The following is a 27203-nucleotide window of genomic DNA, read 5'->3' as shown; positions in this document are numbered from 1 at the left end:
AGTCGAAATATTCATACGAACACATCACTCTGGCTAAGAGCCATGAGATGCGCGCATTATATATGTATGTTTCTTCACTCAGACGCATCATATGAATTAATGTATCAATTAGTTCACAGAACCTATAGTATGTCTATTTATTATTTTAGCTGTTCGCAATTGTTACCTAAACTGAAATACAAGCTGCGCTGTGAGTTAGAGAATTTCAACGACAAAAAGTATTGAGTCCACCTCTAGTCGTGCTGTGGGTGATGCCTAAAACAATTTATGAACGGCTTAAGTCTGACTCTCTGTACAAATGAAAAATTGAAAAAGGGACAAATATAAATAAGACAGAGATATAAATACAAATAAAAATTGAAAAATGGATGGACATAAATATAAATGCAATTTGTAAGAATGTATAAATGAACATTATAGAGCAACAAGTATATGGCAATGAGCCTATTATTTTAATTCGGCTACCTTCAGTACTTTAATAAGAAGAAGTTTATATTTAAATTTAGAAATGCTGAAATCTAAATTCCATATTTTACATAATTCATTGAATTTAGAGACCAGTATATTTACAAATGTTAATCTATGCGGATGATATAATTTTAATAGCAGAAACACCTGAAAGGCTACAACACATGCTGATGGAATGGAACGAAGAGTTAATGAGAAAGGGGATGCGGATTAATGTCAACAAGAGTAAAGTAATGTGGATCTCTAAGGAAGATAGACAGGAGACAGAATTTAACATTGAATGTGAAGGACAAAACCTGGAGAGAGTGGAAAGTTTTAAATATTTGGGAACACTAATAACTAGTGATGGAATAGTAGATCAAGAAGTACTGAACAGGGTAAAGAAAGCAACATCAGCATACTATCAAATAAGTAATACAATAGTTGGGAAAAAAGAAATAACCACTAAGACAAAAATACAGATATATAATTCAATAATTAAACCTATAATACAATATAGTACCGAAAGCTTACCACTCTTAGATAAACATCGAAGTAAATTAACAGCAGTGGAAATGAAATATCTTAGAAGAGCTGTAGGAAAGACCAGAAGAGATAGGATAAGGAATGACAGGATAAGAGAAGAAGTTAAAATGAGAAAAGCATTAACAGAGGTGATTAATGAAAGGCAGTTGAAATGGTTTGGGCATGTATATCGTATGGGAGAAGAAAGGAAGGTTAAACAGGTCATGGAAATGAGAGTGGAAGGAAGAAAGGGAAGAGGAAGACCAAGGATTAAATGGGAGGATACAATAGAAAGAATAGGCCAACAGAAAGGAAAAACAATGGTAGATATGAAGAGAATGTGTAGAGACCGGGAAAAATGGATGAAATGGACGGAGAGAGGCGAACCCGACGCTTAGCAGCAGAAGGGACTGAAGAAGAAGAAGACATTGAATTTAGAACACATTTTAACAACAGTGAATTTTTATGTGATGAGCAGGGAAACGAAGTTCATGCCCTAAAAACGTGAAGAATATGTATGCATTTATGCCGTAAAAATAGATAAATATGCTACAAAATATGCAATATCAGCCTGACATTATTTTAACAGAATAATAAGGTATAGGTAACTTATGTTTAGTCTATGGATTTTGAAGTGCTTGCCTCATTGCTGAATGCTCCATTTATGCTGTTACAGTTCACAACTAAGCAGTGACGTATGTTTTCTGTTGTCATTCTTCGCCTGTTGTCTCTCAGCATAGCTTTGTAGCACGAAAAACTTCGTTTTACGTCACAAGAAGTAAGAGGGCTTACACAAAAGCTGTGAGCTGTTCTATAGAAAATTTTGTTGGTTTTGGGGCTGTTTTTCCTTCGAGAATATCTTGAATTTCTTTAAGTTGATAATAGCCGGGGTTTTTGGAAAGAATATTTGTTGTTTTCTCGTTCACTTTATCTCATACATTTCCTGAAACTGATGTTAAACTGCATATTGTTCTATCGAAATCTGCTAAGGAATGCAGTAAAGGAATACCAATTGCTAACTTGAGAGGCTCCCTATGAGGGCGTCATCGTTACGTTCAAAATTCATAAATATAAATTAGTCGTGTTTACGAGGTTACGCACTTTTAAAAATGAGAGAAAAACAAATAAACATACATAATATGCAGTTTCCCTGCATAAATGTTAAAATATGGTGTTTTTATAAATAAAGGCAAAATATGCACTTTTATGCACAATAAAAGTAATATCGTTGTATTCAGAAATTTGTGATTCATGTGATTCTTTCAGCACATTCACATAACGATAGAGAACAAATATGCAAATGCATGAACTTCCTTTCCCTAGAGATGAGATGTTTGATTTTTTGTAGTGCAACAATCGATAATTTCTTTGAAGTTCGAACGTTAACCTCGGCGCTAACTCCAACATTTATGTTGGACAAAAGCGGAGGGGTGAGAGTTTATGGGGAGTTCTTACTTTTCCGTCAACATTAAACATTTTAATTGTATTTAAAAATGGTATCAGATAAAGTGTACGTGCTTCGTTGATTCCGAGTAGAACTTGCTGCATCTCTACAGTGTTCATAACTGTGTCCCTACCCAAATGGCAGTGTGATTCCTGGTGCCGAGCGAGGCCCGCGAGGAATGCTGGTGGCGTCCCTCGCTGGTATCTGTGGAATGATCATGCCGGTTGGGATCTGCTTGAATAGCGGCCCTGCTGTATTATCTGCCCGTCACCCCTACGGTATGTCCTGGCCAGAGAATCCGCTTGTAGTAGAATCACTCAATCATTTCATCTCCCTCCTGGGAATTATACGTACAGTGGACCTACTTGCATGGTCTGTATGATATGATATAATATATATGATATGATATGATATGATATGATATGATATGATATAATACGATACGATATGATATATGATATGATATACGATACGATATATGATATGATACGATACGATACATGATATGATATGATATGATATATGATATGATATGATATGATATGATATGATATGATATGATATGATATGATATGATATATGATATGATATGATATGATATGATATGATACGATACGATATGATATATGATATGATATAATACGATACGATACGAGATATGATATGATATGATATGATATATGATATGATATGATACGATACGAGATATGATATGATACGATGTGATATATGATATGATATATGATATGATATGATATATGATATGATATATGATATGATATGATATATAATATGATATGATATGATACGATACGAGATATGATATGATATGATACGATATGATACAATACGATACGAGATATGATATGATATGATGTGATATAATATGATACGATACGATACGATACGAGATATGATATGATATATATGATATGACATGATATGATATGATATGATATGATATGATATATGATATGATATGATATGATATGATATGATATGATATGATATGATATGATATGATATGATATATGATATGATATGACATGACATGACATGACATGACATGACATGACATGACATGACATGACATGACATGACATGACATGATATGATATGATATGATATGATATGATACGATACGATACGAGATATGATATGATATATATGATATGACATGATATGATATGATATGATACGATACGATGTGATATATGATATGATATATGATATGATACGATACGATACGATACGATACGAGATATGATATGATATGATACGATACGATACGAGATATGATATGATATGATATGATATGATACGATACGATACGATACGATACGATACGATACGATACGAGATATGATATGATATGATATGATATGATATGATATGATATGATATGATATGATATGATATGATATGATATGATATGATATGATATGATATGATATGATATGATATATGTTTATTCCACCAGCTTACATCGGTCGTGATGGCCCTTCACATTTCTGTTACAGTGGATACATATTCTGCTTACTTTTTTTTTTTACCGTGATCACTTTTCTATCACGTCTCTCACCTCTGTTTCCCTCCCTTCTTTTTCTACTTACTCCCTCCTTTTCCCACTTATCTTATCCTTACTAATCTCATTTAACTGAACAATCACTTCTCTCAATTCCTTATTAATTGTTCCCAACATTTTTTACATTAAGTTGAACTCTTCTATTAGGCCCAACAGTTGTCAACTTAATTTATTCACTTGAATCACTAACTTTCACTGACCACTTATTCCCATTATTCTAATCTGTATATTTTCAGACGAAGTAGTTTCTACAGTTTCATTACATTTCCATTCCCACTTTCTTTATTATATTTGTATCACTGTTACTTACTATCACTCCCTGGTCATTACTTGTATCTTATCCTTTTCCACTATTATTCCCTTGCCTTACCGTCTCTTCTCTCACCATTACCATTTTCATTTCATCACTTTCCTATGTTTTGTCACTTATGCACCAACCTCGTTTAAGTTGTAACTTTTCTGTCCCTTACTTCTTCCCACTGACGTACCTCTATTCGGTGTCGCTAATGTTACTTCATCCCTTCCAGTTTTTGCAGAACCTTGACTTCTTATCTTAGTGTCTTCTTCATCTCTTGATGTCTTTTGTAATTCCTGACCCATATTTGTTCTTCCAGCTGGACTCACTGAACTCTTTGCATGGTCTATATATACGGATGGATTTTCGTCGTTCCACTCTCTACACATACATATTTCTAAAAGCAAAACTCTCTCACGAAAACGTTTCAGAGCCTAATAATTCGCTTTAAGTTGCATGCATTAAATAATTTATTTTCGTATTCATTTGTTATAGATCCAGAGCAGATCGAGGCGGCAACGGAAAATGGAGTGCAGAACGATGAAGAGGAAGAAGGTAATTCCTGTTCTCGTACAAAAACTTGCAACATATTGAATTTAATTTAATTTATTGAATATCATTACAGTCGGTGTACAATTGACAATCACTATTAGAATACACATAATAAAAGTTATAAAATAAACAAACAGCGAGCTTAATCATTGACATTTACTGTATGATGTACACTAGTGTCGTGCATTTCAAGCTCTATGTTCGGTTCAAATTCGTCGAGCGTGAAAGAACCGAAGTCTGCTTTGAAGAAGCGGATCTGTCTCGCTCGCTCGGTCTTGCCCCTTGTATGATCTGTGCCCTTGAAGTTCGCTGGCCTCTCCTACACTCCTCTCTCAACCCGTCATGCTTTTAGCTGAGTAAGGATTTTAGAACAAATCTTGTGAAGTTTTATTTAGATGTAAGGACAGGTAGTTTTTATTACAAAAATATGATTAAACTTCGACAGAACTAGAACGTACATATAGGTACATCACATTATGTTTTAAAATACTTGACAGTTGTTATTACACCAATTACCGAAAGAAAATAGCTATAATTACATTCTTCACATAATATTCAAATAAATCACAGTTGCTCGGTAACAATATTTGTGTGACTATACCAGGCCTGCACAAGGTTTGCGCTCTCCGAGCCGGCTCACAGCTCGAGAGCGGAATGCAGATATTGGCTGCGCTCTGTGTAAGGGTGGACTGGAAGAAGAGGTGATCTCGTACAAAATGTACAAAAAAAGAAAGTACTATTACGACTGTTTATGAAATGAAATCCCCTATCAATGTTGCAAAACTGTCTTCGACTATTATTAATTAATAAAGAAATATTTATTTTACAGAAGTAATAGAAATTCTATAGCTACTTAAATGTACAATATCATTTTGTTATATTTTTATTTATCAGTACATCAAAACGAGGTTTTATGCTGTTGGCAGCTGAAAGGAACAGTAGCCTACTGATCGTAATGAAACATCAGTTACAGATGTTCGATGCCTGCCTTTATTAAAATTGATTATAGAAAACAGTTGCTCACAAATATAAATGTTGAGCCAAACATAGCAATCATTTTCACAGCCAGCCTGTGTAGTCGTGGATATTATTGCTAATGTTTAGTCTTGTAAAACTCAACCAGGCTAGTAGTATTATTCAAACGATCTTTAGCCCTTAGGTCACATTGAAGATCAATAAGTTCGAGCTGTAAATCGTTAAATGTTAAATATTATGTTCCGTCTTTTAGATTCCTCCATACTCTACTATAGCAGTAGGTAAGCAACGTGAAACAGTTACTGAGAATAGGCCTACACACTGCTCTCCACTAGATAACTGAGTGGTCGTTTCCCTCTCCTCTACCTATAGCAAGTCTACTGTGCTCCAACCACGAGAAAGTCTTTGCGGAATGAAACGGAGCGGGGTAATGCTGTGAATGAATGTTGATGTCATAAGATGTCATAAGGTCACACACGTGGATACTCGTATCTCTATTGGCTCACTCTCACAGCACAAACAATAACATTGTTCAAATCAAGATTTCAGGTATAACTCCCTGTGAAGTTGATTTGAATAATTTCGAGGGAAAAATTGTTCCGGAGCCGGGTATCGAACCCGGGACCTTTGGTTTAACGTACCAACGCTCTACCACTGAGCTACCCGGGAACTCTAACCGACACCGATCCAATTTTTCCCTCTATATCCACAGACCTCAAAGTGGGCTGACAACCGTCAAGCAACAGTATACAGTATACAGTAGTGGCAAAAAAAAACGGACCGACGGAATAATCAAAGTCCCCGATTCACAAGATAGCGAGTAATCTATTGAAATTGTTGTAGTTTCGACTGCTGACGTAGCCCATTTCGAAAGCCATTAGAAAATAAGCTCGTAAAATTAATGTTCTGGGAATAATAAGTTAATTAAGTAGTAAAATATCGCTGCAATCGAAAAGTATTGGGAATAAATTTGAATAAGGAACAAGAAAAAGTTTCCTTCCCAGGCAGGATTCGAACCACGAAAGTCTTAGTTACCAGTATTTTGTGCTGTCACTGTGAACAAGGCTCTGAAATCAGCTACAAGGGTCGGTCCGGTGTTTTTTTTTTTCCCCCCAATTACTGTACACATCTGGGATCCATTCGTCTAGTGCCAGCAAGATGTTTATATTGCAGAAAAGGTTTTACGTATCATTTATTTATTTATTTATTCATTCATTCATTCAGTCGCTGATTCATTCATTCATTCATTCTCTGATTCATTCATTCATTTCAGATGAAGAGGAACAACAGGTTGCCAACATTTCAGTAGGAGAACAAGATTTTAAGTTCATGGACTTCGCAAATAGGTAAAAATTATAAGAATTCTCAGAATTTGATTTGAAAGTTTTTGTGTATACATCCTTAGTTTCATAGTACCCTAGCACAGGCATCGTTTGGATACGAAATTAATGCATCCTCTATTTAGGTTTGCCCATCACCGAGTAGTCCAGGCATGCAGCATACTCCTAAAACAGTTTGAGAAGAATCTGGCCCACACTAATCACTGTATCGCCAAGATGCTGCATAGGATAGCGTGGGATTGCAAGCTGCCAGCTATGTTGTTCCAAGCTTCGCTTTTCCGAACCTTCCAACGTATTTTGGACTCTAAGCAATCGCAACATAAGGTCTGTATAGCGTTGCGAGAAATGTAGCTATTGAAAGCCAACATAACGTTGAATAATTTGTTTTATTAGGCCTTGTGTGTTTCTTTCCTTGATTTTAATTAATTCTTTCCTCTCCTTATTTTTCGTATATCTTTCATTCTCCAGTTTTTACATTACTGTGTTTCTTCCGTTCTATGTCTTGCATTCCGTATTTCTTTCTTTCTTTCTATTTTTTCCTTCGTTCATTGATTCTTTATTCATTCGTTTTTGTTCATTATTTCTTAAACTCTGCTGAGTGTTCAGTTCAAAGTGTGTCATGGCTCGCTGTATGACGTCATGTGGCTAGCCCATGAGCCTAGAGAATTCAATCTTCCTACACTTCCGCAGGGGTGTATTACCTATGTGCTAGAGAAGTTGCCTAGCAAGTACGGCGTTCATTCTGAAGAGTACTTACCGATACGTACGGTAACTCCAGTAGTGGCAGGAATGTGAACTGTTTGGAAACACGTACTGGGGTGAGTTTTTTTCTTACTGTCGGGATATGGGGAGAGGGTTAAGACGATTACTTACGTACAGTATTTGTTGACATTAACTTCGACTGTCAACATGGACACGGAGTATTTTATTTGTGTTGTGGAATGTTGCCGTACGCAACCGATGATAACAAATACCCTGCGTACGACTTGCCCGCGCAAAACACAGTTCGAAAGAGGTTATGGTAGCACACAGACCGTACAGATCGCCATCTGTTGCTACGACGTTCAAGTTATACCGTACACGTTCTCAAGTTCTCATTGAACGCCTTGATTAATAGGCAACTGCTCTGACATAAAAGCTGAAACTCGCTTCAAATCGATGACTCACAACAGTGACGTCATGACACACATTGAAATGAACACCTAGTACATTCATTTACTTCATTTCTCAGATATTTCTTCTTTTATTATTTCTCTTTACGTTTTACTGGTTTCTTTTTCGTTCATTAATTCTTATTTATTTCTTTCCTTCTGCTTTTTTGTATTTTGTACTTCTTCATCCCTTCTCTCCTTCCTTTCGTTCATTGTTTATTTTTTTCTTTTTCCTTCATTCATTCATTCGCGTTTGAGGACGTTATTTATTTTAGTCATTTTTTCCTTCCTTCCTTCCTTCCGTGCATGTTTCCTTATTTTTTTAACGTAAAACATTTATGAGCATGACATTGAAGAAAATCTGATCATACTTCCTGTTAATATTGTGACGTCATCGAAAAAATTATTCGTACACGCAGAGAGTATAAAGACAGAAAAATTAATTTAACGTATTCTTTAATTCCAAAATGCTTAACTGTGGTATTAATTTCCAAATGACTCTATCTGTAATGACATTATTATTCATTACAATTTCAAACAACTCACTGGCGTCATATTGATGTATGAATCGTTTCGACTACCAGTTGCATTGTTGTCTCGAGACTAGGCCTCGTGGAAAGAGGAAACAAATATGAAGCAGAATGAATATAATTTATTCAGATCATCTTGTATGAAGTAATTAACGAGGAGGCTTTGTTTTGTTAAATTTAAATGTGGGGAGTATAAAGACAAATGGAAAAATATCACAATTATATTTTAAACCCCGAAGCTCAATAGAATAGTGAAAAATAACCATATTTAACAGAATTTGAACTAGTGTATATGAAAATTTGAGTACTCACAGTTGACGTCTTAAAATAAGTTATTTATGCTCGACCATGCCGAAATGTAGTAATTATACACCTGGTAGTAGCCCTTTAATGCACCTCATTAAAGAACAAATATTCATTATAATTCAGTTGTTCAGCCAATGAGAAATCACCATTGTACCACTATGAAACCGCAAGTATCGATTATTCTCGGATATGCAATCGAAAGACAATTAGCGAAAAGTCACGGAGCCTGGAAATCCAATACTGTCGCAGAAGGTTATGTTCTGTTACTATAATTAGCGTTAATTGTAAATAATATTCAAATAAATTCAATTTGTCATCTCGTTTTTCAATTGTAAATCAATTTCCAGGTTATATCAGGACTAATCATCATGTTATTCTCTAGATGATATCAAGGTCAATCACATTCGTGCCTCGGAAAAAATCAATACTTTCGCGTCTGCGCACATCTCACAATTCAGGTCAGTTCCGCTCCTCACTTACATAACCATAACATGAATACTTATGAATAATTTCAAGTTAGAAATATGGTCGAGTATAAAAAGTCGTATGAAACTTGCCTATAATGATAATTAAGACGCTCATATGAAAATTATGAAACTCGCTTGCGCTCGTTTCGTGAACAAGCATACTCTCGTCTTAATTACTACCATTATAGGCTCGTTGCATAATGTACTATTAATGTTCCAAGATATATAATAATAAACAGTTACGTTGCTATGATACGAACATTGAACAATTGTGAACCTGAAAAACTTGTCGAAATAAATGACATTTTTTTCTTTTCACCCCTTCCTTAGTAGCAACATGAAAGAAAGAAGAATTAGCTGTTTATTTTGTAATCAGTTTTCCATTCGAGTCATAAATTATTTGTTGTATACAATATTTCTTAAAGAAGCACAAGTAAGATTGTTTATAAATCTTCTTCCCTCCCCTTACTGGCATAGCGTCACTCCCTCTCTTCCGCCAACTCTTAGTGGGTCGTCTTCATCTTCCCTGTGATGATATCCAATTAAAAATTACTAGTGGCACATTTTAAAAGTAAAATTATCTATAGGCCTGTCTTCTTAAAACGCAGTGTCAGCTGGCGATAAATATTTGATGGCTCTAGTATAATCAGGAAGAACTTCTTTTTGCGTAGGTATCTGTATGTGAAAATTTAATATCCCACTGCTTTTAACATTTGTGTTATTTTTTATAGGAGCTTGCAAAATTTGCAATTTACGTAGTGCGTCAGTTCACGGAGGTGGCAAAAGTTAATGGCAAAGTGTACATGGAGCTGCTGTTCTGGAAGACAGCTAGAGATGCTTTCGACATCGAACAGGGCTATGGCAGCTACCAAGAGAAGTAAGTATTTTTAGTACAATTTGTAACTTCTGCAGTGTCAAACGTGGGTATTTGCACCATGTCATGGATGTACAGACATCCAACGTTTAGAAGTTACGAATCAACTTAATCATCAGAGATAGGAGAGCCTATTTGTTAAATGCCACTTACTTACTTACTTAATTACTTACTTACTTAATGGCTTTTAAGGAACCCGAAGGTTCATTGCCGCCCTCACATAAGCCCGCCATTGGTCCCTATCCTGAGCAAGATTAATCCATTCTCTATCATCATATCCCACCTCCCTCAAATCCATTTTAATATTATCTTCCCATCTACGTCTCGGCCTCCCTAAAGGTCTTTTCCCTCCGGCCTCCCAACTAACACTCTATATGCATTTCTGGATTCGCCCATACGTGCTACATGCCCTGCCCATCTCAAACGTCTGGATTTAATGTTCCTAATTATGTCAGGTGAAGAATACAATGCGTGCAGTTCTGTGTTGTGTAACTTTCTCCATTCTCCTGTAATTTCATCCCTCTTAGCCCCAAATATTTTCCGAAGTACCTTATTCTCAAACACCCTTAACCTGTGTTACTCTCTCAAAGAGAGAGTCCAAGTTTCACAACCATAAAGAACAACCGGTGATATAACTGTTTTATAAATTCTAACTTTCAGATTTTTTGACAGCAGACTGAATGATAAAAGCTTCTCAACCGAATAATAGCAGGCATTTCCCATATTTATTCTGTGTTTAATTTCCTCCCGAGTATCATTTATGTTTGTTACTGTTGCTCCAAGATATTTGAACTTCTCCTCCTCTTCAAAAGATAAATTTCCAATTTTTATATTTCCATTTCGTACAATATTCTCGTCACGAGACATAATCATATACTTTGTCTTTTCGGGATTTACTTCCAAACCTATCTCTTTACTTGCTTCCAGTAAAATTCCACTACTAAAACCTATTTTCCAGGACTGGAGATGGGTTCCCACTTTCCCTGATGATGGTTGATGTTTGTCACTACATTTGTAACACACTGCAAATATCCTAAGCTGGCACCAATAAATTGAATCCCCCCCCCCCCCCGGAATAAGGATATATTTCCCTATGTACTTAGATCCTTATTCTGGAAGGTATTCAATGTTGTGCGTGCGTGTGTGAATGCGTGCTTATGTCTCTTTTGCTTATTTTTTAGTTTGTAACAGAGTCATGTTTGAGGATAATCATCTCTCATTTGTTTGACAAATTTCAAACTTTTTTAACCAGTACCATCTTACAACATTATGGTTCTTTTTTACTTTTGATGTAAATACCTCTATAGAGAAGGGTCATTTGACAAAGCCAGCATAATATTACAAAAAAGTGTAAGACATAACATCCTACATGCACCGGACATGCTAAACTCTTGAATAATTGACGATAAGTTAAGAGTGATAAAGAAAGGGCAATAAACTCATTCTGCCTGTGGTTTTTCCGTGGTTTTTCTAAGGTGCTAAGATAGATATTGGGATGATCGCTGAAAGAAATGCGCCACAGACCTACATCCTACTCTCCACAAAATTGAGGCATAGTCTTCCAAATTTATTTCGCATTCGATACATGGGCGACTGTACTTGAGTCGTACTCACAATGCGAAAGGACACAGCACCTTTCAATGTGCAGGCTTTGTAGATCTGGCATTCCCTGTCCTGATGCTGTTCTGTCATGTTTCCCTCCCCCTCTTTTTATGTGGTAACTATTAGGTTACGTCCATTTTCGGCCTTCCCTTTCAAAATTCTCTAGAGTTCCTTCAATGGATCAGCGAAATTCGGAGTGAGACAAGTGGACAACAGGCTTGGAGCTCACATATTCAATTTTTCTCCAATGCAGTACCAGTATGCTGCAAGCCTCATAACAATGTGTTTAATCACTGTCACATCGGACGGGTGAATAACGGCAAGTTAAGAGCCCTACTATTGTACAAAAAATATACATATATATATATATATATAGTATTTTTTTAATATGTGTAATAAACTGACAAATGAGAAATTCTCTTTTTGTTAATTAACTGAGATTATGAGATAGAAATACGAAAAGTCTTTTATTGAAACATCTATTAGAAATATGGGAATAACATTAGAAACTGAATTGTCTGGAAATGCACAAAATATATAATGTAAAAGTATGTGTCATCTTAATGACATTGTTTATTTTATTACATATTCATTGTGTCACCTGGGTAGGACTCACTCATCGAAACAAGCATGGAGTGAAGAAGAAGAGGAAGAACTTCGTCGACTGTATCAGGAGTACACAAACAGAACAGAGGCAGAAGATGCTGAAGGTGGTGGAGGTAATTATATCATTTGCATTCTGACATTCAACCTTGTCTATCTTGTTTCCTAGTTAACGCACATTTTATTGTTGATCTTTATTTATTTATTTATTTATATATACACACACACACACACATACACAATACACTCCCTTGATCACCAGATGAATTTATTATCGTAAACTTTTTAGTGTGGCTTTTTTTTTAATTTTGTTTTTCATTATTTTATTACATACCATTTGTTGTATGCTTCCTTACGTTTTCCTCTTCACCCTTTGTACCACTTGAGTTGTTTATGTTATATTCCAATCTTTAGATTTGTATTTACTTTTTTCTATTTTCATTTTGTATAGTATCAATAATTTTGTTACGTTTTTATGTTTTTATAATATTTTAGTATTTTGTGACCTGGCGGAGTGTAAGAGAAGGTCCTGTGGCCTCAATTCCGTCAGTATAAATAAATAAATAAATAAATAATTTGTTTTGCGGATTTTCTGTAAGTGTTCTTCATATTTTTATTTTTATAAAGGAACATAAAAATAAATTAAAAAGGCTGTTGACCATTAAACTTGCTAGTTCGAGTTTGCAAGGCAAAACTCTTTTTTACTGCTCAGCTATTTTGACTCTATTAAAATTGAGAATAATAATAAGAAAGAGTGTAAATGATAAGTTGAAACAGAAAATATGGAAGATTATTTAACATCAATCAATCAAAGGACATTATGGAGCATGTCAACTACATGTCGATTTCACAAAATGCTTCCACTCTGTTCTGTCTTTTGTTAGTTCCTCCCAGTTGGTAATTCCCATTTCCATGCATTTCTTCTGAATTTCATCTTTCCATCTGCTTCGAGGTCTTCCCAGTCGCCTTCTGTTGTTAAAGGTGTTCATATATATTTGTTTTGCGCTGCTGCAGTCATCCATACGTATAACATGTCCTGCCCAATTTAATCTTCTGGTCTGTATTACATCTAAAATTGACGGTTGATTATACATTTTGTGAATGTCATTATTATGTCGAATTTTGCATTTGTTTTCAAATGAGTCAAAAATTGGACCAAACATTTTCCTCAGCACTTTGCTTTCAAAAACAATTAATTTGTGTTTTTCCTTTTTAGTAAAGCTCCATGTTTCCGATTCATATAATAGTACAGGTTGGATTAGTGTTTTATACAAAATGATTTTTACATTTCTGGTTAAAAAACGGGAAGATAAAATTATTTAACATAGGGTGAAATGTCTTCATCCAATGTAATATCACAGTCTCGTATATACAGTCACGAAGCTTGAGTTTTGAGGGTGCTAGAAACAATAGACTGTGACGGTACTATTTTGCATTGCCTGTAATGAGGCGATATTAACGATCCTAGTGGTGAGCAACTATCTAATGTTTGCATATTTACTACGTATTGAGCTTCACGACTGTATATAATATGTTTATACTTTCCAAACAAAAATGTGAATTGCATATAACATTTATGTTGCTCCTACTATCCGCATTTTTCGTGTATGTATTTATTTACTGTGCTTTGAATTGAGATTTTTTTTATTTTTTGCTTTACAGCATAAGTTATAAAATTAGTAACAAGCTTTTATATTTCGTTGTCTTATGTTCTCTGAATTGGCATGAAATTTGCAAAATATATGTCATTATATTTCATAATGACAGGAAGGTTTAATTCAGTTTTTAATACATTTCAAATTCCAGATGTTGTTGATTGGATTCTACAAAATCTGATAAACACTTCACGCTCTCATCGAGGAGTTGCCAAGAAGTTGCGTGAGCTTGGCTATGTTGTAGCAAAGAAGGTCAGTAATAATATGCCATTTGTATCTCCTACTTTCTTTTATTCACGACATTACCCTTGAGTTGGAAGCGTTCATTGTTGTGAACTGGACAAGATTTTAACATTGTCTGGTCCTGATTCAAAAGGTGGATGTACAGAGTGATTTATATAGAACTGACACATTTCTTTCTTTCTTTATTTCAAAACGAATGATGCTAGCCACAATTTGTTGTACCTCAAATGTAGAGTATCTTTTGGAGATTACTAACCTCTATTGCAAATGTTGAAAATTCTTTATTTATTAGGCGGGAAATTCACTTAATGACCAGTTTTTAACGTCAAATTAAACAGGAGTTTTGATTCCCTGTCATGAGATGCGCAGATGTTTATTTTTTATTCTGTATATTTGTCATATTCTTTTAGAGATCCAGTTGTTTCCAATTTGTTTACCAATCCCAGTATTGTGTTTCTTTGGGGGGGATTACGAACACCAAATTCTCTCTGGTATGCCCTTTGAGTAGCTGTAATTGAATTCCTAATCCAGTATTGCTTCACAAGGTAGAGCTTTTAATTTAATGTGTACTGCATTTTCAGTGACTAAAACAAAATGTCGAAAACAGCTGCCAACAATAAGGAATAAAGAATAAACATCTGCGCATCTCCTAACAGGGAATCAAAACTCCTGTTTAATTTGACGTTAAAAACTGGTCATTAAGTGAATTTGCAGCCGAATAAATAAAACATTTTCAACATTTGCTATAGAGGTTAGTAATCTCCCAAAGATACTCTACATTTGAGGCATAACAAACTGAGGCTAGCATCATTCGTTTTGAAATAAAGAAAGAAAGAAATGTGTCAGTTCTATATAAATCACTCTGTAGAAATAAATCATCACATTGCAACAGTATGGTTTAAAAACTATATCTATTAAATACATAGAACAATACTGAACATATTAAATATTAAAACATAAAATTAAGTTAAATGAATTCACCCCTGTATGTGAAAAACTCGTGTTCGGAGGTTCATTATAACATTATAGATAGGCAGAAAGAAGAAGAAAAAATAAACACTAAATTTGAGTAATAAAAACAAATAGTATTACAAACAATATATAATAAAGCAAGTAATTGCAATTGAAAGAATTTATAACCAATATTCATAGCCTTACTTACTTACTTGCTTACTTACTTACTTACTTACTTATTTACTTACTTACTTACTTACTTACTGGCTTTTAAGGAACCCGGAGGTTCATTGCCGCCCTCACATAAGCCCACCATAGGTCCCTATTCTGAGCAAGATCATTCCAGTCTCTATCATCATATCCCACCTTCCTCAAATTCATTTTAATATTATCTTCCCATCTACGTCTCGGCCTCCCCAAAGATCTTTTTCCCTCCGGCCTCCCAACTAACACTCTATATGCATTTCAGGATTAGCCCATATGTGCTACATGCCCTGCCCATCTCAAACGTCTGGATTTAATGTTCCTAATTATGTCAGGTGTAGAATACAATGCGTGCAGTTTTGTGTAATTTTCTCCATTCTCCTGTAACTTCATCCCTCCTAGCCCCATATATTTTCCTAAGCACCTTATTCTCAAACACCCTTAACCTCTGTTCCTCTCTCAAAGTGAGAGTCCAAGTTTCACAACCATAAAGAACAACCAGTAATAAAACTGTTTTATAAATTCTAACTTTCAGATTCTAAGCCAATAAAATTAACATTTACAGTTATCTACCTCAGTGTTATTTTTGTTAATAATTTCTTTAGTAGTAAGTTTAAATTTCACCGTACTTATGTTTTCTAAATTAAGGTATTAAGAAATGAGATTATTATAATGCTCTAAGCCATAGTTGAAGTCATGTTTCATACCGGCAGCCATTAAGCATTTCGACTCTGTGAAATGAAATAATATGTTCCTTCTCTTATTATAATTATGCCGAATTGTGTTGAAATTTTTCTTATACATATAATAGAAAGTTAATAAATTCCGAATAAAGAAGTTTAATAGGTAATCAATATAATTTTTAGACACATTTTTATTATTCTCTTTTGTAGTACTTCCAGTGTTTACTTATGGATTTATAAACAATACAGATTGCGGCAAGGGTAAAAAAGTTAATCTTATAAAATTAATGGGGAGGTATGAACGCAGTATAACAAAATTACATTCATCATTTTAGTTTCTTGGCACATAAAGCATAATGTTAATGCATACAATAGTGATGGCAGTAACTGTGATTGTAGAGCAACTGTAGTGGCAGTGGTGATTGTAATGGTGGCAGCATTGGTGAAGGCAGTGGCAATGATATTGATGGTGGTAGTGGCTGTTACACTGGCAGTGGCACTGGTGGTCTGTTGGTGGTAGCAGGGATGATAGTGAAGATATTGATGGTGAAGGCAGTAGAGACTCCATCACTAATGCTGTTATCATTATTAGTAGTGGTGAAGATTTCAAGAGTAGTGACAGTAATTGTTACAATGACAGAAAGAGTTGTGTTGACAGTGACACTGTTGATGATGTTGACACTACTGATGTTGATAATTGTGACTGGTGCTGGTACTGCTAATAATAATAATAATAATAATAATAATAATAATAATAATAATTAAAGTTAAATTAGACTCGTGATGTTTGTCTGATTTTTCTACTCCTTTTTGTCAGTCCAATCATGAACTCTTGTCTGTTTCGGATCGTGTCTGCCCACATAATTCCAGTTTTCACTGCATGAATATAAATTAATTTATTCATTGATAAGATGTGGAGAAGTTGCAGGGATTTAAATTAAATATCACTTGCTTTTAGGATTTATTCTTGTCTTATTTATTATCCAGAAATGCTTTATATTATGAAATATAAAATATCATGAAATGTTTATTTATTTTAGACTGCACGGAAGACTGGAAATGTGCGGCCTTCTAAAACGTGGGCAGAAGAAGAAGAGCAACAACTTATGGAATTGTATGAAGAGTTCAAGGATGCTATTGGTAATTGTCACACATTCATTTTTTTTTCATTCATTCTTGATTCACAACACTTTTAATAGGTGTTTATCAAATGTGATAAAATGTTAAAACTTGTTAAAATGGACTAACCACTCTGAATTATGCATTGTTTTAAATAATAAAAACTAAAAATAGTACTATGCCTTTGTGGGTAGTTCCGGCGTGGTGTCCACCATTTTCAAACAGTTAAATGTTTAACAAGTTTTAACGTTTTATCACATTTGATTCATTTTGTGCTGAATTATTCTCTGATAAGGAATATAAAGTTTTAGAATATTTATTAAACTTTAGAATTTACTTTAGAATTTGTTGTCATTAAAAGAAGAATCTAAGCAGTATAAAGTGATAGAATATTTATTAAACTTTAGAATTTGTTGTCATAAAAGATGAATCTAAGCAGTATAAAGTGATAGAATATTTATTAAACTTTAGAATTTGTTGTCATCAAAAGATGAATCTAAGCAATAAAGTAATAGATTATTTATTAAACTTTAGAATTTGTTGTCATAAAAGATGAATCTAAGCAGTATAAAGTGATGGAATATTTATTAAACTTTAGAATTTGTTGTCATCAAAAGAAGAATCTAAGCAGTATAAAGTGATAGAATATTTATTAAACTTTAGAATTTGTTGTCATCAAAAGAAGAATCTAAGCAGTATAAAGTGATAGAATATTTATTAAACTTTAGAATTTGTTGTCATAAAAGATGAATCTAAGCAGTATAAAGTGATAGATTATTTATTAAACTTTAGAATTTGTTGTCATAAAAGATGAATCTAAGCAGTATAAAGTGATGGAATATTTATTAAACTTTAGAATTTGTTGTCATCAAAAGATGAATCTAAGCAATAAAGTAATAGATTATTTATTAAACTTTAGAATTTGTTGTCATAAAAGATGAATCTAAGCAGTATAAAGTGATAGAATATTTATTAAACTTTAGAATTTGTTGTCATCAAAAGATGAATCTAAGCAATAAAATGATAGATTATTTATTAAAGTTTAGAATTTGTTGTCATCAAAAGATGAATCTAAGCAATAAAGTGATAGATTATTTATTAAAGTTTAGAATTTGTTGTCATAAAAGATGAATCTAAGCAGTATAAAGTGATAGAATATTTATTAAACTTTAGAATTTTTTGTCATCAAAAGATGAATCTAAGCAATATAAAGTGATAGAATATTTATTAAACTTTAGAGTTTGTTGTCTTCAAAAGACGAACCAACTATTTGGGAATCTTCAAATAAAGCTTCTTCTAAAGTTCCTCTCTTCCCGTCCTTTTCTTTTTTGAGTTACTTCTCAATTTCTGATTATCTTACTTTTATCCAACGTGTTCTTTGTCTTCCTAATGGTCTTTTTAATCCTTGTTTCATTCGAGAAACTATCTGGGAAATCCTTTCTTTCCCATTGTAATATTACTAATGATAATTTTAAGAGTACTTGTTGAATTGATAACTTTTATAACTTCACTATATTCAATGATTATAATATAAACATTATTTAATATAGTAAAGTTATAAAAGTTCTTAATTTAACAAGTTTAACATTATCATTAGTGACACACAAGTGTTAAAAGTGTGCAATCAGGAATGAACATTGTAATATTATCTCTCTAGTGTTTAATAAAATTGCTATTAATTTCATCATGTTCATTGCTTTCTTTTGTTTCCATTCTAATGAAACATAGTCCAACATAAATTTTTATGATGTCAGGAATTTAACTTTCAGTTTTTATGGAGAAGCTTCAAATGATAATACTCACGATTGTATGGCTGAATATATAGATTCACTTTATCAAAATCCATTTAAAGTAAAATCTGCCACTTTAAAAGATCATCTGATTTGCAAAATTCTCAGTAGGGTCGAACTTGTAATATTGAAAACTAGCGAAAAAATCGTCATATGACAACTAATTGTAAAAGATAAACAATACAAATTTAAGATAAATAAATAAAGATCTTTCAGCTTCTAAATGTATATATTTTTCTGTAATATTTAATAAAATTCATAACATGGACAGTACATTGCATTATTCAACACTAACTTGGGAACCGATGTTCCTCTTTTTCTCTTTTCCTCAGATAATATACTTTGACTGATATTCCAACAATAGAAGCAGTAAATAGAAAATCGTATCCTAGTATTCATCTTCTTCCCCAGAGATATGCATTTATGTATTTGTTTAATGTTCAAGATTTAATAATGAATTATCTATCTTGCTTCCCAATATTTAATAACTATATCCAGTGCTTTTTTTCTGGAAAAATGTTTACCGGAACTCTATGACTCGATTACATTATACAACAAAAATGTAGGTTTAAAAATATTAGGCCTACATACCTTATATTACAGTAAGTTCCAAACGGAGCTCGTCGATTTTAAGCATAACGGAAATTTTGCGATTTCGAGCTATAGTTTCAGGATCAATAACGGAAGATGGCAGCACTAGATTGCATGAGTTACTTTTGCACGAACGATAATAATGTACTTGGACTCGGCAGTGACCGCAATTTTAATTTTCAACTTCGCGTATAAAATATATCTCGTTGGAATTTGTAATGGCAAAAAGTTTACCGGAATGCGTTCCTGACCATTCCAGCTGAAAAAAAAGCGCACTATATCTGATTACTTTAAATTTTGACATGTGCTGAGATGTCCCATATTCATCTTCTTTTCCTCTGAACTTACTAGACAACTCGATGATGACAGCAAGCTTAGCAGTTATGGCCCACAACTTGTTGAAATGTGACAACGCTGCATTACGTGGTAGTTCAGCAATTAATTTAGGATTATGAATAATGTTTTCTTCCAATTAGACTTTTTATTCTCTTTCTCAAAGCTTCTTTATAAAAATAATAACTAAGGATTAGGAAAATGGAATTTGATTATAGAATGATACAATGTCTGTGTTTGTGTGTATTACCATCAGATCCTTTGGGTTGTATCATTGATCGTTTGAGAGTTCGTCGACCTAAACCACGAATAGCTGAGAAGCTCTTGGAGTTGGGAATGGTCCAAGATAAGAAGGAATTGAGGAAAAAACGAGTCAGAAAATCAAGAGGTCCTTCCTTTCCAGGTAAGTTACGATATGTTTTGGTTTACTAACTTTACTGTATGGTAATATAAGAACTGTTCAATACTGCAATATTTATATTTTCAGTATGAAAGTACACTTCCAGAAACAAAATAAAATACTAATCCTGAAGATTTAGTGTACATATTTTATCATCTAAATTTGATCTGTTTCTTACTGGGTTGTTGGAAGACTATAGCCACTTAACAGATAGATCTGATTCTCAATAAAAAATGTAGACAGTGAAAAAGTACTTACAACTGAATCAACATTTGCCCAGAACATTCTGAACCTGAAATAGACCGAATTATTGAGATGAAACTCATCTTGATCAGAGAAAGTTTTGGGTCACAGCATTTTTGTTATATTTACATACGAACTCACACCTGCCTTTTATATTGTAATGGTTTAATAACCGAGGTATGTAATTAGATTAATTTCCCTACTTTCCTTTTTTTTTTTTTTACACTTTCCACAAACACTTCCTTACATTTAATTACATTCAATTTACATTTGATTACACATTCCCTTACAGATTTTGTTCAAAATGGAGGCCCTGTTTCTCGATACACAATGTGTTCTTACTGTGCTTCCACCAACGTTGTAGCACAAAAACACGTTGTTCTGTGGGTAATTTGCGATTCCTTGTAAGAAACTAGCAGTTATTGCATAGAGACCTGAGAGGATAAAAAGAAAGGAGGGAATACTCCAAGGCAAATATGCTTGAAATCGGTGCGACGGATATGACGTCAAACTACACCTTTTATGCCCCATAATCCACCGCGAAATACCGCCAATTGCCAAATATTAAATTGCTACTATCGGTTTTGGTCATACGTAAACGGATTAGAATGGATCTGGAGGTAACAGGACTACTAGCAGATTATTATATCAATGTATATTTCACTATATATTTATTAAAAGTGTTATGGTTGTAACATGAACTGAACACTTCATTTCCACATTCTTTCTCTTCTCAAGAAGGATGTTGGCATTACTTCACATGCTAAAGCATAGGGGGACATATCAACGGACATATTCTACAGTTGAGCCGAACAGAATATTAGCTTATTTATAAAAAATAACATCTGCTGAACTTGACTACATTATTGAAATATTCACAACAACACGAAACAATTTGTAATCGTAATAATATCAACAAAACAGCTGATAAACACACCGGAAAAAGAGATGAACTATGGGTAATTTGACGGTCATACTAGTACATCTTTTTGGTTCCACCATTTCAAGCTTATGGCCTGGGGTTGATAGAGACGCAACTCAACACAAAAAAACAAAACAATAACTGGACATGACATTGGCAAAACAGTTGACGCACGAACTTTGTTGTCAACCTACCCCTCATTACACTAGCTATTTGTTTATTCAAATTATGATATTTGTATATGTGTGCAAGTATGAAACCTGGAACGAATATTGAGGAAATCGACTTTTGACCCACCTTGTATAATGTAAAATCAAAAAAACTTCGCAAATCTAGCTTTCAGGTAAAGCTCTCTGTGAAGTACACTTGAATAATTTCAAGGGAAAAATTGTTCTGGGGCTGGATATCGATCCCGAGACCTTTGGTTGAATTTCACGGTCCTGGGTAGCTCTTTTGGTAGATCATTGGTGTGTTCAGCCAAAAGTCCTAGGATCGATATCCAGCCCCAGAACAATTTTTCCCTTGAAATTATTCAAAAAACTTTGTTTGGAAAAAGCTTTCTTTTCTTTTCATTATAACGCACTTTTCAAAAATAAAGTATGAATAATACTATTTTCTGATGTATTACATTATACTGGGATTTCACTGTAGTTTTATTCAAGTTTATACTTTTCATATTACATTAGAAAAAAAGACGGTAAAAATGATGTAATTTCAATAGTCAGTTTCGTATGTAGGTCAAAGACGAAAACTTAGAAAGTCAGCAGTAAATCTTTCAATAATAAATAAGGAATCCCAGTACTATTCATTGAGGTTTATCATATGCTCCGAGAACTTGTTACAAAACTTGCTGCTAGTTTCTGTTAAGGTGGACAACCTCAGGACGTACTGTATGTACTGTGAAAGATGAATTAATTATGAATCTATACCCCTAAAGTTTGACTTCAACAATCGCCAAACCCTCATTTCCTCTCCCTCCCACCCTTCATCATCCCCTGGGGCGTGGATTGATCGATGAATTTTTCATCTCTCCTCTCTATATGCCTCCTCCTCTTCCTTCATTCACCCCAGTGTCACATTTCTCCCCTGTCTCCCAGGAGGACAGTTTTTCCGTCATTAGTCACCTGAACTCTGTACTAGACCAATATAAATGTATGGTCTTGGGAAACATTTCCCCCTGGCCAGAAATATTGTCGTTTCCTCCCTTCTCACATTGCCTCTCCTCGTCAAAAGTAGAGGGGTGGTGTGAGAGGGTGAGGGTAGTGCTAATGAAGAGTGGGGTGCTGTATTGATGACTGATGCACAAGGCAGGCTCTAATGAGGGGTACTGCAAGTGTCACCTGTCACCAGTAACAAATAATAAGATGCTTTCTATAAATGTATTGTAACATTACGAAACAGCCCTTGTAGCAGTGTTGGAGAGATTTAATGATAAGAATCCCAATCACATTTAAATATCCATGTGAAAGAAATTTCTTAATAACGCAATTTTATCATTTGAATATATATCTGATGCCTTTACTGTTATTGTATGTAAATATGTTGTACTCGTATTACTATGCTATGGTATGCACCAAAACAAACAATACTGAAATTCTCGCACTGATACTGCGCATGTAAGTATCGTATCCATGGTGAAGTTTGTTTATCTGAACTCATTATTGTATTGTTGATACATACATATTTGTATTAACAAAAGCAGCCCTAAATAAGGGTTCAATAGATCGGCCTACTAATCAATTCATAATGAACAATGATTAAAAACAATTATGTGACAATCTGAAATAAAAAAACATTAAGATAAATGATAAGAAAACATAGGAAATCATTTACAATAAAAGTTTCTTGGATACAAATAATTACTAATTATAGCTAAGGATGATTTTAACACATGAGATCCTATGGCATCAGTTGTTGCATCAGAAACTTTAAGTTGTTTAAGTTGATTTAAAGTTTCTCGTGGGATCGTGCCATGGGCACCGAACATGAGCCCAAAAACTGTCCAATGTGTGATGTGGTATTGTGCTCCGAGATGCTGACAACAAGGCTCATATATGACTTGTTTTTCACGACACACCTCTTGTGGCTGTTGCTCATGCATCTCAAAATGGATTGTAGGATCAAGAATGACACCCTTATCCTTCTGTCGATCAATTATGATGATATTAGCACGTCTAGTAGAGCCATCAGAAGAGATGCAACCAACCTCCTCATAAACCTCGTAGGAAGCATTCTGATGGATTGAAGCTGTGATGAGAAAACAAACCGTATTTGTCTGTTGATTCGGAGCAATTCTCCATGATGGCAGAAATCATTTGCTAAAATGGTTCTCACAACTGAGGAAAAAGTGTTTATTGTAGAGTATTATTTCCGTTCATACAGGCTAGGACGCACAAATGGTCCTAGTTTGAAACAAAAAAAAAGAGTAATTAGAATAATAGTAGGTGCGAAATCTAGAGAATCATGTAGGACTATTTTCAAAAAACTAAAGAAAATGCCCATGGCTTGTTAGTATATATTTTCATTAATAACCTTCCTAGTATGTAATCGTGAAAACTTTGGAACTAATTCATAAGTTCATAGCATAAATACGTGTTAAAAAAATGACTTTCATACTCCATCAGCAAGTCTATTGTGCTATAAAAAAGGAGTGCGTTATATGGCAGTAAAAATGTTTAATAGCCTCCCTATTGATATAAAAAATGAAACTCAAAACATAAGATTATTTAGGGCCAAATTAAAGAAGCACCTAATTTCACACACCTTCTATTCTGTAGGTGAATTCATGACATTCAACAACACTTCATGAAATTGATACTGAAACTTTGTGTTGTACTAGTAGACTATATTGCAAATCTTTTCTGTATATAATACAATACAGTACAAGTTTCAGATGAGTTTCGTGTTAAGTTTCACAAAGCTCTGCCGAGTAATGCGGTTTTGTTACAAGTTGCTCATAAGTTTCGCCATACAGAAAGCGTCCTCACTCAAAGAAAAGGCTGCACAGGTCGGCTTGTTACTGTGACAAATAATGATAATCATGGGGAGCTCCTGACCCAGGTGTTACAGTCTCCAAAGAGAAGTCTTCAGTGAACACCTTTGAAATTTGGTATCAGAACAACGTCCATACATCGAATGTTCAAGGACTTGGTGGATAATATGCATATTGAATCCAGATTAAACAGCATTTAAGTGATATTGATCTTCGTGCCAGAATTGTGTACTGTGGTTCAGTGTTAGCTATGATAAATGAGTATCCCACATTCTTGTCTAACATAATTATTATGGTTTAGTGACCAATGTCACATACGTTGATGGATACATTAATAAACAGACAATTCACTTCCTTGGTTTTGAACAGCCGAATGAAGGGTACACGGGAAAAACAAACAATGGCACATTTCCATTAAGGATGAGATAATGATCTATTTCAGTATATTACTGCAAAATTTATTGGTGTTTCTACTTGAAATGAAGGAAATGATGAGTGTATCCATGGTTTTAATTCTCCTTTACCACTTTTGGTAAAAATAACACTAAAGTTTGTAGTAATACAGTGAATTAGATAACGACATCATCCTTTAACAGAATTGTGACCTTGTTCGTTTTTCCCGTGTACCCTTCAGATGTTATTGTTCAGATACCCCTTCATTATGAACATGTAAATATGGGATGCCATATCTTCAAAAAGTGTACTTGGCCTGTATTTTGTGAAAGACGATGGTGGACATCCTCTGACTGTTAACCAGGATCACACCATTTCTGAAGAATCTGGAGAGACTTTATTGTGCACGAAACATTGCACATCAGCAAGATGGAGCCACCTGCCACACTCCCAGAAACTCGCTCAATTTTCTCCGGGAACATTTTGGTGAATGCATATTTTCCATGGAACAGATTTTCCATATCAATCACATTCGCCTGACCTTACACTACCCAATGCGTATGTATTGGGTATGTTGAAGGAATCAATTTTTCGACAGAACATGCCAACAATTGTGGAATTGCGAGGAAAAACCGTAGAGTTTTTTCGCCATTTGCAAACATGTTTCAAAATCTACGCAAACATTATGAGTATTGTTTGGAACATAATGGAAAGCATTTTGAACATATTTTTTTTATAGAGAACGTTAGAGAAAAGTAAGCCATCTTCATGTCTTCTAACCTGTCACGGTATGTTTGGATCTTTAATATTGTAATCCGACAGAATGAAAATTCGGCTATCTTTCCTCTATATGTATCTTTATGAAACAGTTTCCGGTGTATCAAACTTAACTATTTCGATGTGCATGCGTCGATCCACTTCCACCTCCTACTTGAATGCTCGAGGGGAGGGGGATGGTCTTGGAGATGACTGTTGGAACGTGATGTCAGTTGGAGACTTGGCCTGATACGGATCGTTAAGAGGGCAGAATCAACTCAGTTGGAGAGATCAACCAACTGAAACTTGACCTTTGGCATGTGATGAGTATACACTGGAAACTTGGAGATTGTGATTGTGAGATGGGTTATGTGTGGGTTAGCAGATTTTAACAGATATGTAAAAATGGGTTGCTGCTGGATGAAATAATTTTGTTATTTTATTTTTTGAAGGTTTGCTGTTGATTCTATTTGAGAGAAAAATTATAATGTAGGGAGATATTCTTGTTACTTATTGTTGGAAGTTTCCTGTTAATTCTACTTAAGAGAAAGATTATAATTAAAGGGAATATTCTTGTTATTAATTGTTGAAAGTTTGCTGCTAATTCTATTTAAGAGATAATTATAATAAAGGGAGATATTGTAATTTTTGGATTTTTTTCTTTTTTCTGAATTTATTTGGTTTTCAAAGTTTCCTTAATTAAACACTGGTGTAGTGAGGGACCATTACAAACCTGATCATGTCATATCCAGGTCTTGTACACTGGTTTCTGACAAATAAATACTATTATTATTGTTATTATTATTATTATTATTATTATTATTATTATTATTATTATTATTATTATTATTATTATTATTCGTTTGAGATGGGCAGGACATGTAGCAAGTATGGGCGAATCCCGAAATGCATATAGAGTGTTAGTTGGGAGGCTGGAGGGCAAAAGACCTTTGGGGAGGCCGAGACGTAGATGGGAAGATAATATTAAAATGGATTTGAGGGAGGTAGGATATGATGGTAGAGACTGGATTAATCTTGCTCAGGATAGGTACCAATGGCGGGCTTATGTGAGGGCGGCAATGAACCTCCAGGTTCCTTAAAAGCCAGTAAGTAAGTATTATTATTATTATTATTATTATTATTATTATTATTATTATTATATTGTATATATAAATTGTATAAATTTTCATTTCAATAAATATTTTCAGTACTGTTTGTTTTGGCGCATA

At 34.1% G+C, this 27203-nt stretch overlaps 1 protein-coding gene across 1 annotated transcript in view; it reads left to right on the top strand.

Moving 5' to 3' along the window:
- timeout (circadian regulator timeout) overlaps window positions 1–27203 on the top strand; it is a 369648-nt gene that overhangs the window by 317165 nt on the left and 25280 nt on the right. The window contains exons 17-24 of the mRNA XM_069832667.1: window positions 4792–4851; window positions 7097–7169; window positions 7289–7487; window positions 10349–10494; window positions 12703–12812; window positions 14503–14603; window positions 17476–17575; window positions 20525–20671. Coding sequence (XP_069688768.1) covers window positions 4792–4851; window positions 7097–7169; window positions 7289–7487; window positions 10349–10494; window positions 12703–12812; window positions 14503–14603; window positions 17476–17575; window positions 20525–20671 — 936 coding nt within the window. The remainder of the gene's footprint in view (window positions 1–4791; window positions 4852–7096; window positions 7170–7288; window positions 7488–10348; window positions 10495–12702; window positions 12813–14502; window positions 14604–17475; window positions 17576–20524; window positions 20672–27203) is intronic.

The sequence above is a fragment of the Periplaneta americana genome, chromosome 8, assembly GCF_040183065.1.
Source record: "Periplaneta americana isolate PAMFEO1 chromosome 8, P.americana_PAMFEO1_priV1, whole genome shotgun sequence".
NCBI lineage: Eukaryota > Metazoa > Arthropoda > Insecta > Blattodea > Blattidae > Periplaneta > Periplaneta americana.
Note: the sequence above shows the minus strand (reverse complement) of the source record. Positions and strands in the feature narration are given on the sequence as shown.